The 16,103-nt window shown below is 55.5% G+C and overlaps 1 protein-coding gene across 3 annotated transcripts; it reads right to left on the reverse strand.

The window, feature by feature from the left end:
- Positions 1 to 1,164: 1,164 nt before the first annotated feature.
- Positions 1,165 to 12,272, reverse strand: LOC121062058. 3 transcript variants are annotated; one of them, XM_040541638.1, is made up of 14 exons: positions 11,133 to 12,271; positions 10,685 to 10,746; positions 10,386 to 10,539; positions 9,740 to 9,996; positions 9,359 to 9,444; positions 8,829 to 8,914; positions 8,485 to 8,590; positions 4,782 to 4,899; positions 4,490 to 4,627; positions 3,794 to 3,957; positions 3,101 to 3,221; positions 2,809 to 2,946; positions 2,105 to 2,283; positions 1,173 to 1,754 (listed from the first exon to the last, which is right to left on the reverse strand). In XM_040541638.1, the coding sequence occupies exons 1-14, from the start codon at positions 11,203 to 11,205 to the stop codon at positions 1,646 to 1,648; spliced, it is 1,791 nt and encodes a 596-aa protein (XP_040397572.1). In that variant the 5' UTR covers positions 11,206 to 12,271; the 3' UTR covers positions 1,173 to 1,645. The 3 variants fall into 3 exon arrangements, with proteins under 3 accessions (XP_040397575.1, XP_040397572.1, XP_040397573.1); XM_040541639.1 differs by lacking the exon at positions 2,809 to 2,946 and having other exon boundaries at positions 1,185 to 1,754; positions 11,133 to 12,270; XM_040541641.1 differs by lacking the exons at positions 10,386 to 10,539; positions 10,685 to 10,746 and having other exon boundaries at positions 1,165 to 1,754; positions 11,133 to 12,272.
- Between the last annotated feature and the right edge of the window lie 3,831 nt (positions 12,273 to 16,103).

Below are 16,103 nucleotides of genomic sequence, written 5' to 3' on the forward strand. Positions count from 1 at the left end.
CGCCCCATGGTCAAAAAAAACCAAAATGTCTGTGTTGGCACCAGCCTCTGAGCCACCTGTTTATCAGGTGGGCTTTCTGGATCCTCATCTGTACCTCTCCCTGCCATTCTAGGGATGGAGGAAAGCACGACCTGTACTCCCGCTCCATCTACTAATCAGTCCCAGTCCCCTAAAGTCCTGTTGATAGCCTTCAGGCTTTCTCCTTCAATATCATCTCTGCCAGCCTGGACTATCAAAAGAGGATAGTAGTCAGAAGGGGTGAACCAGGTTGGGAAGGTTTCTGGCAATGCCCCTGACCCAGGCCCCCAGGGAGGCAGCAGACTTCCCTACGGGTAGGGTCAGGTCAACAAATAGGGCCCTCTGTTCCCCTGGAAGGGAGTCGCCTACAACAATCACCCTTCTTTCTTCTGGTGGAGGCAAGTCTGAAGGCGTGGAGCCGACTTCCTCGCCCTAGGCATCCTCCTGGGTAGATCATGTTCACCTCATTCTCACCCACCGATCTCCAAAACTCCAGGGCATCAACAACTTTTGTAAGGGCACCTGGGAAGGCAGGGGCAGTAGGGAGGGGGTTGCCTGTGACGTCGAGCAGCGACCTGTTTCCATTCCTTCATCTCGTAGGTCCCCTCCCTCTGCTCGGCAGGGCAGGGTGTCCACCACTGTTTGGGGTGTCTCACCCCGGTGCCTTTCCTTTGCGCCTGGCAGGGAGTTGCTATCTCCCGCTCACACTCCTGGTATTGTTCTTCAGAGACATGACCCATGCACCATGAGAAGAGCTTTGAGCATGTTGCCTGTGCCATCCACCTCCAGCACGCAGTCAGTAAAGAAGTTCACGGTGACCACTTTTCTTCGCAAGGTAAGAATGCCGATACCCTTTAAGAAGCATTCCACATCCGTTTTGTCCAGCAGGGCTCCAGCGAAGAGAAGCATGTTCTCGTGGATGCACTGCTCTACTCTTTGTCATCGGAAGTGGATGTCTGAGGCAATCTGCTCAAAGTCCAGTGGAGCAAGTAGTGTCTCAGCAAAACCAACCTTTTCTTTTTTTTGGACATTCAACCTGGAAAAGCAGCCTACTTCTATTGAAGGTCTTAAGTGATGACAGGGAGTGTGGAGAAAACCCCAAAGGAATACCCCAAGAGAATCCAAGAATCTCCCCAAAGCAGGAAAATGGGTCTGTGGGCCCACAAATTGTAAAATGGATGTCAAGGAAGGTGTACCACAGACAGAAACCTGCTTGTCATTCCCGGCCATTGCTGCAAAGCAGCAAGTCCCTGGCGGCAGATGGTTCTCGTCAGCGCTGGGAGAAGCCCTCTGCCACAGGGCCCAAGGTCCCCCTGCACGAGCTGCCCTCCACCGGGAGAGGTGGGAGGGACCATGGGAGCAGTACTGGGAGTTGCAGGGCTTCTCCTCTCCTCTTTTGTGCAAAAAAAAGGCCATGCAGGGAGCAGCGCGGTCAGTCCAGCTGGCAGCAGGCACCAGCACTCTTTATTTGTCAGGTCAGCCTTTGGAAGGTGCTCTTCACACCCCTTGCTGACAGCTCTCACACTGCAAAGGGGGCAGCACCATGAGCAGCGGTGGGAGCTTCTGCTTGAGTGTCCCTGGTACTGGTGCTGGCGCCTGCTTCAGCTTTTGGTGTTGGAGTTGATGGCTACGGCCTCTGCAGCTGGAAGCTGCAGGGCCTCTCGTGGTTTCCTGGCGTGGACGGCACGCCCTGGGCCTTCCCATGGTGGTCCAAGAGCCTTGTCTTCTCCCCTTTCCTGCAGGATCCAAAAGAAAGGCCATCAGCTTGGGTGGGGAAGAAAGGACAGTAATGTCCCAAGGCCTCACTCAGGCTTCTGGCTGTGGGATGTGTTGCTACGTCCCATGCAGACGCCCACCATCAGACATGGCCCCCTTGGCCCTTTGCACCCACAGCCTTCCCCTCGGGACCTGTGTCATGCCCCGGTTGTGGGGTGCAGAGAGGCCGCCGGGCATGGCATCGCACCCAGCTCCTTCCCGTGTTACAAGGAAGCGGAGGACTCCGAGCGCTGGGAACCCCAGAACACTGCTCCAGGGCTCATGGCCTCCAGGGCTGTTCCCAGGCTCAGCGGGGCTGGCACACACTTACTCTCTCTGTGCTCTCCTGGGGAGCTGCGGCTCTTCCTGCCCCCTCTCTGTTGCCTTCCGGCTCACAGGGCTTTGGCCTTTCACATTCGGATTCAGCCTCTCCTTCAGCTTCTCATTGTACTCCTTTCTTAAGAGGAAGGACGGACGTTGGTCACAGTCCACAGTGTGGTGGAAGTTCTTCTGCAAAACGAGAAGAGAGTCCCCTAAAGAACTGCTGCAAGGAGCTGAGGCTGCCCCTCCCAGTGCACGCCTGTACTGAGCAGCAGGGGGCAATCCTCTCCAATGGGGTCTGCTACCAACAGACAGCTCTTTCAAGGCTGCAGCCCTTGCTCCCTGAGCCCAGGGCAGGGCCTGCCTTTTCTGCCTGCATGTGTGCTTCTGCTGAGTTAGGTGCCTCGTACAAGCTCACTTTAGTCTTCAGGGCGCAGGTACTGTGGGCACTGATCCCTCGCAGGGAGGTACGGTCCCTTGGCAGACACGTGCCCATGCCCAGCTCGCTGCTGGCTTTGACCTTTGCTCCTTGCAACAGCTCCTCCCACACAGCAACGTGCAGGGGAGCGGACAAATAGCAGGCACCTGCCTGGCCAGGCGGTGACCACAGCGCTGCTGTGCCGGAGACCTGCACTGCTCCCCTCCCTCCCAAGGAGTGGGGGAAATGCCTGCTTGGGGCTCCATTTTCCTGGGGGCTCTGAAGGCATGCCATACCTGTCTTTGCTCAAAGATCAGCTTCTGCATGCTGGAATCGTATTTATCCCATGAGTCAGCCTGAATCCTTTTGAGCCTGTTGGCCGTCAGTATTCGTTCCCGTCTTTCCTCTCTCAGAGTGCGCATATAGTACACTCCCTGCAGGTAAGGGAAACAGAACCGTGTGTAGCGTTTGTCTCCAGGACCTGGGCACAGGCAGGAGCTCAGGGACGGTGGGCAGCAACAGCTGCCGCTTCTGCCCTGCCCTGGAGTCCCCAGGGGGAAACGGGGCTGGCAAATGCCTATGGCGTACCGTGGTTGCAGTTTTCTGAGCAGAAAAACCCAGGCGCTCAGGGGGCTTAGGCTGTGGATGAGCTGGAGGCTTTGGCTTCTTCAGATCCTTCTCAGACCTCTCACAAATTGGTGGCTCGAATCTAAAAAGACACAGCAGGCTTAGCTTACGGGAGTACTCTTGGAGGCCGTTTCTAAGAGCTGGGCTCGCAGCTCACACCTTAGCTCCAGCAGCACAAGGTGCTTCTGCAGGAGGAAGACCACGTCTCCACCTGGACAACAGCTGTCCCTTTGATGTTTCCAGTACTTTTTGGCATAAGCACATGCACTACGGCTGAGGGAAACATCTCACTGGCACAAAACCATCTCACTTCCTCCACTTGTGTGGGGTAGAAGGGCCAGAAATGTCCCAAGGCCTCACTCAGGCCCCTAGCTGTGGGATGTGTTGCTACGTCCCACACAGACGCACACCATCAGACACGGCCCCTAGGCCCTTTGCACCCACAGCCTTCCCCTCGAGACCTGTGTCATGCCTCGGCCTGGGGGTGCAGAGAGGCCCCTGGGTGTGGCATCGCACCCAGCTCCTTCCCGTGTTACAAGGAAGTGGAGGACTCCGAGCGCTGGGAACCCCAGAACACTGCTCCAGGGCTCATGGCCTCCAGGGCTGTTCCCAGGCTCAGCGGGGCTGGTGCACACTTACTCTCTCTGTGCTCTCCTGGGGAGCTGTGGCTCTTCCTTCCACCCATCTGATGCCTTCTGGCTCACAGGGCTTTGGCCTCCGACATTCTCTTTCATCCTCTCCTTCAGCTTCTTGTCGTATTCCTTTCTCAACAGGCAGGATGGACGTCGGCCACATTCCAGCAGGTGGTAGACGGGGTTCTGCAAAACCAGAAGAGAGTCTCCTAAAGAACTGCTGCACGGAGCTGAGACTGCCCCTTCCAGGGCACTCCTGCAGTAAATGGCGCTGAGCAGCAGCGGGCTACCCTCTCCAATGGGGTCTCCTACCAACAGTCAGCACTTTCAAGGCTGTAGCCCTAGCTCCCTGAGCCCAGGGCAGGGCCTGCCTTTTCTGCATGTGAGTGCACTTCTGCTGAGTTAGGTGCCTCGTACAAGCTCACTTTAGTCTTCAGGGCGCAGGTACTGTGGGCACTGATCCCTCGCAGGGAGGTACGGTCCCTTGGCAGACACGTGCCCATGCCCAGCTTGCTGCTGGCTTGGCCCTTGCTTCTTGCAACAGCTCCTCCAGCACGGCAACGTGCAGGGGAGCGGGCAGACAGCAGGCACCTGCCTGGCCAGGCGGTGACCACAGCGCTGCCGTGACGGAGACCTGCACTGCTCCCCTCCCCCCAAGGAGTGGGGAAACGCTTGCTGGGGGCATTTCTTTCATGGGGGCTCTGAATGTGTGACATACCTTTTCTCGCTCCCTGCTCCTACTCCGTAGGATTGCATCGTATTCTCCCCAGATTTCATCCTCAAGCTCTTTGCGCTCGTGGGCCATCAGTATTCTGTGCCGTCTTTCTTCCATCCGAGCACGCACAGAGGGCGCCCTCTGCAGGCAAGGGAAACACAACCGAGTGCAGCGTTAGTCTCCTGGGGCTGGGCACAGGCAGGAGCACAGGGACGGTGGGCAGCAAGAGCTGCTGCTTCTGCCCTGCTCTGGAGTCTCCAAGGGCAAACGGGGCTGGCAAATGTCTATGGCGTACCGTTGTTGGAGGGTCCTGAGGATTATCCAGGCGCTCAGGGGGCTTAGGCTGTGGATGAGCTGGAGGTTTTGGCTTCTTCAGCTCCTCCTCAGACCTCTCATGAATTGGTGGCTCGAATCTAAAAAGACACAGCAGGCTTAGCTTATGGGAGTACTCTTGGAGGCCGTTTCTAAGAGCTGGGCTCGCAGCTCACACCTTAGCTCCAGCACAAGGTGCTTCTGCAGGAGGAAGACCACGTCTCCACCTGGACAACAGCTGTCCCTTTGATGTTTCCAGTACTTTTTGGCATAAGCACATGCACTACGGCTGAGGGAAACATCTCACTGGCACAAAACCATCTCACTTCCCCCACTTGTGTGGGGTAGAAGGGCCAGAAATGTCCCAAGGCCTCGCTCAGGCCCCTAGCTGTGGGATGTGTTGCTACATCCCACGTGGAAGCACACCATCAGACAGGACCCCCTTGGCTCTTTACTCCCACAGCCTTCCCCTCAAGACCTGTGTCAAGCCTGGGGGTGGAGAGTGGCCCCTGGGTGTGGCATCGCACCCAGCTCCTTTCCATGTCACGACGAAGGGGAGGACGACAAGCCCTGGGAACCCCAGAACACGGCTCAGGGTCTCAGGGCCTCCAGGGCTCCTCCCAGGCCTCAGTTGGACCTGTGCACACTTACTCTGTCTGTGCTCTCCTCAGGGGCTGTGGCTCTTCCTGCCATCGCTCTGGTGCCTTCTGGCTCACAGGGCTTTGGCCTTCCTCATTCTCTTTCATCCTCTCCTTTAGCTTCTTGTCGTACTCCATTCTGACAAGGAAGGAAGGACGTCGGTCACGCTCCAGCGGGTGGCGCAAGTTTTCCTGCAAAACCAGAAGAGAATCTCCTAAAGAACTGCTGCAAGGAGCTGAGGCTGCCCTTCCCAGTGCAATCCTGCAGGAAATGGCGCTGAGCAGCAGCGGGCTACCCTCTCCAATGGGGTCTCCTACCAACAGCCAGAGTTTTCAAGGCTGCAGCCCTTGCTCCCTGAGCCCAGGGCAGGGCCTGCCTTTTCTGCCTGCGTGTGTACCCCTGCTGAGTTAGGTGCCTCGCACAGGCTCACTTTTGTCTTCAGAGCCCAGGAACAACTGGCACTGATCCCTTGCAGAGAGGTACAGTCCCTCGGCAGACCCGTGCCCATGCCCAGCTCACTGCTGGCTTGGCCCTTTGCTCCTTGCAACAGCTCCTCCCGCACGGCAACGTGCAGGGGAGCGGGCAGACAGCAGACATCTGCCTGGCCAGGTGGTGAAGACAAAACTGCCGTACCAGAGACCTGCACTGCTCCCCTCCCTCCCAAGGAGTGGGGCAAATGCCCGCTGGGGGCATTTTTTCCTGGGGGCTCTGAACGCATGCCATACCTGTCTTTGCTCCATCATCACCCTCCGTAGTGTTAAATCGTATTGGTTCCACGTTTCACCCTCAAGCTTTCTGAGCTTGTGGGCCATCAGTATTCGGTGCCGCCTTTCCTCTATCTGAGCGCGCACAGAGCGCCCCCTCTGCAGGCAAGGGAAACACAATCGCGTGCAGCGTTAGACTCTTCTGGCTGGGCACAGGCAGGAGCACAGGGACGGTGGGCAGTTACAGCTGCCGCTTCTGCCCTGCTCTGGAGTCTCCAAGGGGAAAAGGGGCTGGCAAATAACTATGGCGTACCGGTGTTGAAGTATCCTGAGAAGAAGCTGGGTGGGTATGAGCTGGAGGTGTTGGCTTCTTCAGCTCCTCCTCAGACCTCTCGTGAATTGGTGGCACGAATCTAAAAAGACACAGCAGGCTTAGCTTATGGGAGTACTCTTGGAGGCCGTTTCTAAGAGCTGGGCTCGCAGCTCACACCTTAGCGCCAGGAGCACAAGGTGCTTCTGCAGGAGGAAGACCACGTCTCCACCTGGACAACAGCTGTCCCTTTGATGTTTCCAGTGCCTTTTGACGTTTGCACATGCACTGCAGTCAAGGGAAACATCTCACTGGCACAAAACCATCTCACTTCCTCCACTTGTGTGGGGAAGAAGGGCCAGAAATGTCCCAAGGCCTCACTCAGGCCCCTAGCTGTGGGATGTGTTGCTTCGTCCCACACAGACGCCCACCATCAGACACGGCCCCTTGGCCCTTTGCACCCACAGCCTTCCCCTTGGGACCTATTTCATGCCTCAGCCTGGGGGTGCAGAGAGGCCCCTGGGTGTGGTATCGCACCCAGCTCCTTCCCTTGTCACGAGGAAGGGGAGGACTCCGAGCCCAGGGAATCCCAGAACACCGGTCCAGGGCTCATGGCCTCCAGGGCTCTTCCCAGGCTCAGCGGGGCTGGCACACACTTACTCTGTCTGTGCTCTCCTCGGGGGCTGTGGCTCTTCCTGCCATCGCTCTGGTGCCTTCTGGCTCATATGTCTTTGGCCTTTCTCATTGTGCTTCATCCTCTCTTTCAGCATCTGATCATACTCCCTTCTCACAATGTGGGAAGGACGTCGCAAGCACTTGAGCATTTGGCAGAAGGGTCTCTGCAAAATGAGAAGAGAGTCTCGTAAAGAACTGCTGCAAGGACCTGAGGCTGCCCCTCCCAGTGCACTCCTGCAGCAAATGGCGCTGAGCAGCAGCGGGCTACCCTCTCCAATGGGGTCTCCTACCAACAGCCAGTGCTTACAAGGCTGCAGCGCTTGCTCCCTGAGCCCAGGGCAGGGCCTGCCTTTTCTGCCTGCATGTGTGCTTCTGCTGAGTTAGGTGCCTCGTACAAGCTCACTTTAGTCTTCAGAGCGCAGGTACTGCGGGCTCTGATCCCTCGCAGAGAGGTACGGTCCCCCGGCAGACCCATGCCCATGCCCAGCTCACTGCTGGCTTGGCCCTTTGCTCCTTGCAACAGCTCCTCCTTCATGGCAACGTGCAGGGGAGCAGGCAGACAGCAGGCCCCTTGAGTGGCCAGGTGGTGACTGTAACGCTGCCATGCCGGAGACCTGCACTGCTCCCCTCCCAAGGAGGAGGGCAAATGCCCGCTGGGGGCATTTTTTTCCTGGGGGCTCTGAAAACACGCCATGCTCCATGCTCCTACTCCATATGCATACATAGTATTGGTCCCACACTTCAGCTTCAATCTTTTTGAGCCTGTGGCCCATCGGTATTTGTTCCCGTCTTTCTTCTATCTGAGTGCGCACAGAGCACACTCCCTGCAGGCACGGGAAACACAATCGCATGCAGCGTTAGTCTCCTGGGGCTGGGTACATGCAGGAGCACAGGGACGGTGGGCAGCAACAGCTGCTGTTTCTGCCTTGCTCTGGAGCCCCCGAAGTGGAACGGGGCTGGCAAATACCTATGGCTTACCACTGTTGGAGGGTCCAGAGGAAAAGCCGTGGATGGCCATGGATGAGCTGGAGGTTTTGGCTTCTTCACCTCTTCCTCAGACCTCTCTTGAATTGGTGCCAGGAATCTAAAAAGACACAGAAGGCTGAGCTTACGGGAGTACTGTTGGAGACAGTTTCTAAGAGCTGGGCTCGCAGCTCACACCTTAGTTCCAGCAGCACAAAGGGCTTCTGTAGCAGGAAGACCACGTCTCCACCAGGACAACAGCTGTCCCTTTGACGTTTCCAGTGCCTTTTGGCATGAGGGCATGCACTGCAGCCTATGGAAACTTCTCACTGGCACAAAAGGCTCTTGCCTTTATGTCCCCCAACTCCACCACAACACTTCTCCAGGAGGCTCACCTGGCTTGGTCACCTTGCTTGGTTTTATCCTCCTTTCTTTTCTTCTCTGCCATCTTGGCTAGAGAAACCCTCCTCTGAGCCAGCACCACCGGGTCCAGCACACTCACTGCAAGAGAACACCACGATGTCACCTCTGTGTCTGTGCAGGGGAGCGGCAGCAGCAGAGCTGCTCAGCCGTGCCCACCCACACTCACTGCCGACCCTGGGAGCCACCATTCCTGGGGCGTTTTGTCCCACACAGCTGCCTTATCTCCCATGCCCCACAAATCAACATTGGCTCTCCGGCCCTGCGAGGACGAGAGGAGAACATGCAATCCCCTGCCAGGAGCCCACTGGGACATTACCTCTTCGGCCACCCGTGCCCCAAGGCTGCGGATCTCTTTTGGGCTTGATGGAAATCGGATTGCAGTGCGGGTTCTGAAGTATAAGCCTGGAAACAGATAGACACCAGTTGTCAAAAAAGGCACTGTGTTCCCTTGGTGTCCCACACTAAGAAGCTGCTGGCCGGGTTCTTTGGGAGCTACTGCTGAGCCTTTGGAGGACACAATGGCCTGTGCGAGCTGAGGGGCCCCACAGCCTCCAGAAGCTTCTTCCCGTGCTTCCCTCGCCTTCCTGCCAGACCCAACACAAGTCCTCCTCGCTGTTCCCTCACACCCTCCCACCACTCTCAGGGACCCTCAACTGCAGACTGGCCGCTTCATCTGCACTGCCCAGAAGGACTGAGCAGGGGGTCAGCCTGGAAGTCCTCCCAGGAACGAGCTGGTCCTGCCTCACTTTGGCAGGAGAGAAGCATCATGAAGGGGCTGCACCCAAAGCTCGAGCTGGGCACCAGCTCCCCTGGCCAGCCAGATGTTGCAGAAGAGATGGCACTCACGTTGGTAGTGTGATGAAACTATTTCCGCTGATACGAGTATATTTATTTTTGCCGTCAAATGCAATCATATCCATCATCTTGGAGTCCTGCAATGGGACAGACACACGTCAGCAGAAGCCAAGGATATGTGCTCCTTGCTCCCAAAGGTAGCAAACGTTCCCACTGCTCAGGGACATGGCTGCCTCTCCAAAATCCTCGCCCCACTTTCTCCTTTGGTGTCCTTAGCCCCTCACACAAACAAGCCAAGGTGCTACCGAGAGTTTGTATAGCTCCTCGAGCCTGTCTCACCCAATGGTGAGGCAGGCAAGGAGAAAGCAGTTTGAGAGAGCTTTGACAGCATTGCCAGAGCTGCAGGAAGCCCCGGAGACATGAACCACTCACCGTGAGAAGAGCTTCATACATGTTGTTAGTGCCATCCACCTCCAGCAGGAACTCAGTGTAGAAGTTCATGGTGACCACTTTTCTTCGCACAGTAAGAATGCCGATACCCTTGAAGAAGAATTCCACATCCTTTTCTTCCAGGAGGGCACCAGCGAAGAGAAGCAGGGTCTCGTGGATGCACTGCTCTACTATTTGTGGTCGGAAGCGGATGTCTGAGGCAATCTGCCCAAAGTCCAGCGGAGCAACTAGTGTCTCGACTAGAAAACAACCATGAAGCAACAATGTCAGTCCCCACGCAGTTCAGCAAACTCACACACTAAATGTGGGCAGCGCCCAGCCCTCGCGCAATGCTGTGCCACGGGGAAGGCCCTTGCCAGCTTTGGCCACATCTCCAGAGCAGAGCAGATGGGGAACAGAAGGCCAAGGGAAGCTTTGCCACTTGCCACGAGCATCCAGCCAGAGGGTGGGACGAGCCGCGGAGAGGGGGCTGACTCCCAGGGGAGGGGCAGGTTCTGGGATGCTGTATGTGCACCCACACTCGGCCTCTCCATGTTGCAAGACACTTTGCTCTGCCATGGCACAGGCACGACTGCATGGAGCAAAAGGCAAGGGCTGCACAGGGAAAGCAAAGCAAAAAGCTTCTTACTAGAAATTTCGTTCTCGGCACACTTGAGCTTGTAAAATGTCTTCATAAACCTGCAGGGCTGGAACACGGGTTTCTGAACAACCATAGCCTTGCCATCGGCACTAGTGGTATCTGCTGGCACAACGGCAAATGTTCCGATTCCAATATTCACCGCCTGAAAACGCAAGCAAGAAGAGGGACCAATGGCAGTGCTGGGCAGAGCTGCAAGGGTGCTGGGTGACTTGCGGGCCCTGAAGATGGTGCTGTGTGGCCCAGGTCCAAAGGGGCAAGATGGGCCAGGGGCAGGATGTAAGGCTCACCTGCTTCCGCAACAGCTGCCTTCTGATGTATTTGGATGTACTATCCCACACTTGGCAGATTTCTGGAAAGCAAAAGACAGATCCCAAGATGCTGTGAGTTGGCAATGCCCATGAAGTCTGAACCCCCATAGCCACAGAGGTGACAGTGGTGTGTGATCAAGCTCTGCCTTGCCCTCAATCAGCACTCGCACTGCTGGGGCAAGCTGCTGCACAGCTCCTGGACCTTGCCCAGCTTGCAAGAAGCCCGCACTGTGCCCAGGACAGGCCTGGTGAGGAAGGGGAGGCATCAGATGCACCTTGGGAAGCACATTTGATGCACTCAGGGCTCCTTGCAGACGCCAGGACCCTTCAGAAGACCTTCCCCTGGCAGTGGCAGCCCCAAGCTTTCCACAGCTCATGTTCATCTTTGCGACAACAGTGCTCCCACAAGGGCCGCCCAGGGCCTTACCTTTGCTGGTGAGCTCCTTAATTAATGAAAGTTCCTCAGGCTTCAAGGGGCTGAAGAGCAGGTAGTGCTTCATCTTTGCCCCTGCCTTACAGCAGCTGGGAAAGAGGTGCTCTTCCTGCTACAAAACTCCCTTGGCTCCTCCTCCTCCTCCTCAACACTTCCCAACCAGCGTTCTCTCCCACAGGCTCCCCTCGCCTTCTGCTGCTGGCAGAGCAGCTCCTGTGGAGCAGAGCAGCGCTGGCGAGAGCAGCTCCAACACCTCCCAGGCCTTGCTGGGAAGTGTGGCCGGGCACGGCGGGGACGGGGATTTATAGCCGAGCCCCATGATGACACCCACCGTGTCACAAAGGGGCCGACACCTCCCAGGCCACACACATCTTGCCTCAGCATGGGCAGGGGACCAAAGTGAGGCCCCTGAGGGGGCGGTGCTGACAGCTCTGCCTCCATCTCTCACCTCAGCCACCCTCCGCTTGGCAGAGAGAAACTTTGGGAAGCAGGCAAGGGAAGCGCAGCAAGGCCGAAGGAGCTTCGTGCACTCAGCACATGGCTGCAGAGGGCAAACCAACTCTGTCAGAGGCCACAAGGAGAAGCCACCACTTTGCTTCGCGAGACAACACCGAGCCCCTCGTATGCCCCAGTCGCACTGTGATGAACTTCATTCAGCAAACGACAATCTACAAAGGAAGATCTCAACAGCACGTGGCACGTGGCATGGGAGCTGCTGCAAGGCCTTCCAACGGGAAGCACCTGGAACATGCATCCTCCCCCACACACTCGCAGTCCTAGAAGGCTTCACTAGGCAGGGCTCTCAACTTTCCAGCGCTCTGCTCAACAAGCCCTACATCCCTCTACCCCATGAGCACATCTGCAGAAACAGTGAGTATGCTAAAGCCAGCCTCCTCAAGAAAGTCTTGTAGGCAGAAGGAACGAGGAGACGGGTACCCCAGCAAAGAGCAAAGGTTCCATCAGCTCAATCCCCAACACAGGACCAGCAAGGACAATCGGAAGGGCTGGAGCTCCCTCCAAAGAAAGTAACAATGAGCCATCATCGAAAAGAGCATGGTGCGGTGGAAGGCAGGTACCAGCAGACAAGGCATGGTCACTAGCTCTGAGTGTGGCTTTTTTTTTTTTTTTTTGTCTTTTTTTTCCCTTTTTTTAAATTATTATTTATTTATTTATTTATTTATTTTTTTATTTTTTATTTTTTTTTTCTGAGAGAAACACTTGCCTGTCTCTGCCTGTGTGCAGGTTTCTTACTTGGGAGACAGCGACCAAAGATGACAAGATTTGTTCATCTTCTTAATCTGCTGATCCTACCAGCAAGGGTTAGAGGGAAAATGGTGTGGGAGGAGAGTCGGGACCTCACTATGACTGTTCCGAGGGAAGATGTAGGGTATATAATAAATAACGCACCTGTGCTGTTTTCCTTTCTCTACCCATTGAAGTCTTATTTTTATGTCTCAAGGGATGAACAACCTTTTCCTTCTTTTTTCTTACCGTATGCTGTGTTTATTCTAGTTTGCCTTGTCCTTCACAACACCGGTCCCATCTTCTCTGAATTTCCCCCGATGTTGCACTTGTGTTTAGGCTGTTAGTTGTAAGGAGGACACATTTGGGACTTCACTTCCTTCTGTGAGGCTGGGTTAAGCTCTGAATTACACGCTTGTTGAATACTAATAACAGTGTGGTAGCAGCAGAGCATTTGTGCAGCTCAGTACTCAAATCTCTTTCTGCAGGGTTGCACTTCAGCCATTAGTCCCCCTGTCTATATCCAAGGCCCTCTTCTTGTCTTCCAAGCCAGTCCTTTCATCACATAATTTTAAGAGGCTTATCAAGCGTGTCTTCCTCCTGGTGAATCCGAGGAATCTGGGGGTGCACAGGGAGCTGGGAGGGGACACGGCCAGGACAGCTGACCCCAACTGGCCAAAGGGATGTCCCATAGCATGTGGTGCCATGTGGGACAAAAACATTGGGGGTTTGGCGGGAGAGGCCACTGTTGCTGAGCGACAAGGTGGGCATCAGGTGGCTTGTGGTGACCATCACTGTGAAAGCACCTCATGGCTAACAGTGTTTTCTTTAGATAATCAGAATTTTCCCTGCTACTGCTTGTTTTTGCTGCCTCCCGTCTCTTTGCTAAACATTTCTAGAAAGACTCTGTCTCCATCTTGTTCATGACTATCGACAAGGAGCTGAATATACCTATAAGATTCCCCCTTACATTTCTCTTTTTCTAAACTAAACAAACCCAGATTTTTCATTCTGTCATATGTGACACCCCTGTAACCATCCTTGGAGACCTTAATTTTGCTCATCCCAAATTCTCGAGCAGGCATAGTCCTAAAACTGTTGAATAGGGGGGAATCAATTTTTCCTACTGCCTATATACAATTTCCATAGATGTGTATGCACACACTATATACATACAAATGTATATAGTATGTATGTGTACATATATATGGGTATATAGGTATAGTTTGTCTGCAACGGAGTCACAGTACAGAATTTGTGGCTAAGAAAAAGCACGTCAAGAACTGGGGCTGATTTTAGAAGGGTGTATGTGTGCCTTAATGAACAGGAGTAGTATCCGATCGTGTTTATTAAAAGAAGTAGGCAGAGGCAGTGAGATTTATTCCAAAGGGATTGATAGCAAGTACAAGTGTTTTAAAGACCTCTAGTTTAGGCGAGAAAAAGGAATCATAGAATGGCTTGAGTGGAAGGGCCCTCAAAGATCACCTAGTTCCAACCCCCTGCCATAGGCAGGGACGCCACCCACTAGATCAGGTTGCTCAGGGCCTCATCTCAGTAGTTGAGATCAGCCGCGTCTGAGCCGGAGCAGCCGCAGCCACAGCCGCAGCGCCCAACCAGGAGTTACAGGGGGATGTCGGGACCCTGCTTCGCCAGGGGTGGCCCGGGACAGCAGCGCGGCCATGCCGCACCCGCCAGCTCTCAGGAGAGAGGCTGAGGGGCGTGGGCGTTGCCAGGGCAACGGTGACTGCGCCCACGCCCTCTGCCTCGAAACAGCCTCCGGGGGGGCGGGGACGCGTCGCTGCCCACTGCGAGCAGGGAGGGGCCAGCAGCGCGTGAGTACCACCCACATCAACAGTCACTGGCTGAGAGGATTGGCCCCGAGGCAGGCATATCCTGCAGCTCAGCGAAGCGGAGTGGGGGATCGCAACGCGCAGGCGGGTTCCTGCATCAAGGCATCCCCAGGGAGCGGTGGGAGTCGCCAGCACCCGGCAGCATCCAACGAGGCTCACACAAACCCAGCAGTGGTGGTGGCTAGTATAACTATTCCAGGTTGGACCAGCCAACCATCTATATTAGAACCAGTGCCACCAAAAAAGCACGAAGGCTGTTAGCAATTGGAGATTGCTGTCTGAGAGGCACTGAAGCACCCATTTGCTGCCCAGACAATCTTGCCAGAGAAGTTTGCTGCCTGCCATGGGCCTGCATTTGTGATATCATGAAGAGGCTACCAGGCCCGTTGAAGCCAGAGGACTAGCAGCCATTCCTCCTGTTTCGTGTATGGTCAAATGAGGCTGCAGTGAGGAGACTCCAGAACATCAAAAGGGACTTTCTGTGCCCTGGAAAGGTGTTGAAGGGATCAGGAGCAGAGGAAGTGTTCTTCGAGACATGAACCATTCACCGTGAGAAGAGCTTCAAGCATGTTGCCTGTGCCATCCACCTCCAGCACCCAGTCAATAAAGAAGTTCACGATGACCACTTTTCTTCGCAAGGTAAGAATGCCGATACCCTTGAAGAAGAATTCCACATACTTCTTCTCCAGCAGGGCTCCAGCGAAGAGAAGCATGTTCTCGTGGATGCACTGCTCTACTCTTTGTCATCAGAAGTGGATGTCTGAGGCAATCTGCTCAAAGTCCAGTGGAGCAGCTAGAAAACAACCTTTTCTTTTTTCTGGACATTCAACCTGGAAAAGCAGCCTACTTCTATTGAAGGTCTTAAGTGATGACAGGGAGTGTGGAGAAAACCCCAAAGGAATCCCCCGAGAGAATCCAAGAAACTCCCCAAAGCAGGAAAATGGGTCTGTGGGCCCACAAATTATAGCAGAATCCTGCTTGTCACTCCCGGCCATTGCTGCAAAGCAGCAAGTCCCTGGTGGCAGACGGTCCTCATCAGCACTGGGAGAAGCCCTGTGCCGCAGGGCCCGAGGTCCCCCTGCGCGAGCTGCCCTCACTGGGAGAGGTGGCTCGCAAACATGGGAGCAGTACTGGGAGTTGCAGGGCTTCTCCTCTCCTCTTTTGTGAAGAAAAAAGGCCATGCAGGGAGCAGCGTGGTCAGTCCGGCTGGCAGCAGGCACCAGCACTCTTTATTTGTCAGGTCAGCCTTTGGAAGGCGCTCTTCACACCCTTGCTGACAGCCCTCTCACTGCAAAGGGGGCAGCGCCATGAGCAGCGGTGGGAGCTTCTGCTCGAGTTTCCCTGGTATTGGCGCTAGTGCCTGCTTCAGCCTTTGGTGTTGGCTGTGATGGCTATGGCCTCTGCAGCTGAAAGCTGAAGGGCCACTCGTGGTTTCCTGGCGTGAACGGCACGCCCTGGGCCTTCTCACAGCGGTCCAAGAGCCTTGTCTTCTCCCCTTTCCTGCAGGATCCAAAAGAAAGGCCATCTAGTTAGCAGAGGAAGAAGGGCCAGAAATGTCCCAAGGCCTCACTCAGGCCCCTAGCTGTGGGATGTGTTGCTTCATCCCACACAGATGCACACCATCAGACACGGCCCCTTGGCCCTTTGCACCCACAGCCTTCCCCTCGAGACCTGTGTGATGCCTCGGCCTGGGGGTGCAGAGGTCCCTGGGGGTAGCATCACAGCCAGCTGCTTCGCGTCTCATGAGGAAGGGGAGGACTCCGAGCCCAGGGAACCCAAGACAATGGCTCAGGGTCTCAGGGCCTCCAGGGCTGTCCCCATGCCTTAGCGGGGCTGGCACACACTTACTCTGTCCGTGTTCTCCTCAGGGGCT

The sequence above is a fragment of the Cygnus olor genome, chromosome Z (genome assembly GCF_009769625.2).
Source record: "Cygnus olor isolate bCygOlo1 chromosome Z, bCygOlo1.pri.v2, whole genome shotgun sequence".
In the NCBI taxonomy this organism is placed as follows: domain Eukaryota; kingdom Metazoa; phylum Chordata; class Aves; order Anseriformes; family Anatidae; genus Cygnus; species Cygnus olor.

Bases quoted from the DNA above. Each gene is read 5' to 3' on its own strand.
- LOC121062058 (XM_040541638.1), bottom strand. From the start codon at position 11,205: ATGAAGCACTACCTGCTCTTCAGCCCCTTGAAGCCTGAGGAACTTTCA. The intron at 4,628-4,781 runs GTACGCCATAGA...CCTTGCCTGCAG, and splicing joins CTCAGGACCCTCCAACAACG to AGGGCGCCCTCTGTGCGTGC. The intron at 2,284-2,808 runs GTATGGCATGCC...CTCGTTTTGCAG, and splicing joins TGATCTTTGAGCAAAGACAG to AAGAACTTCCACCACACTGT.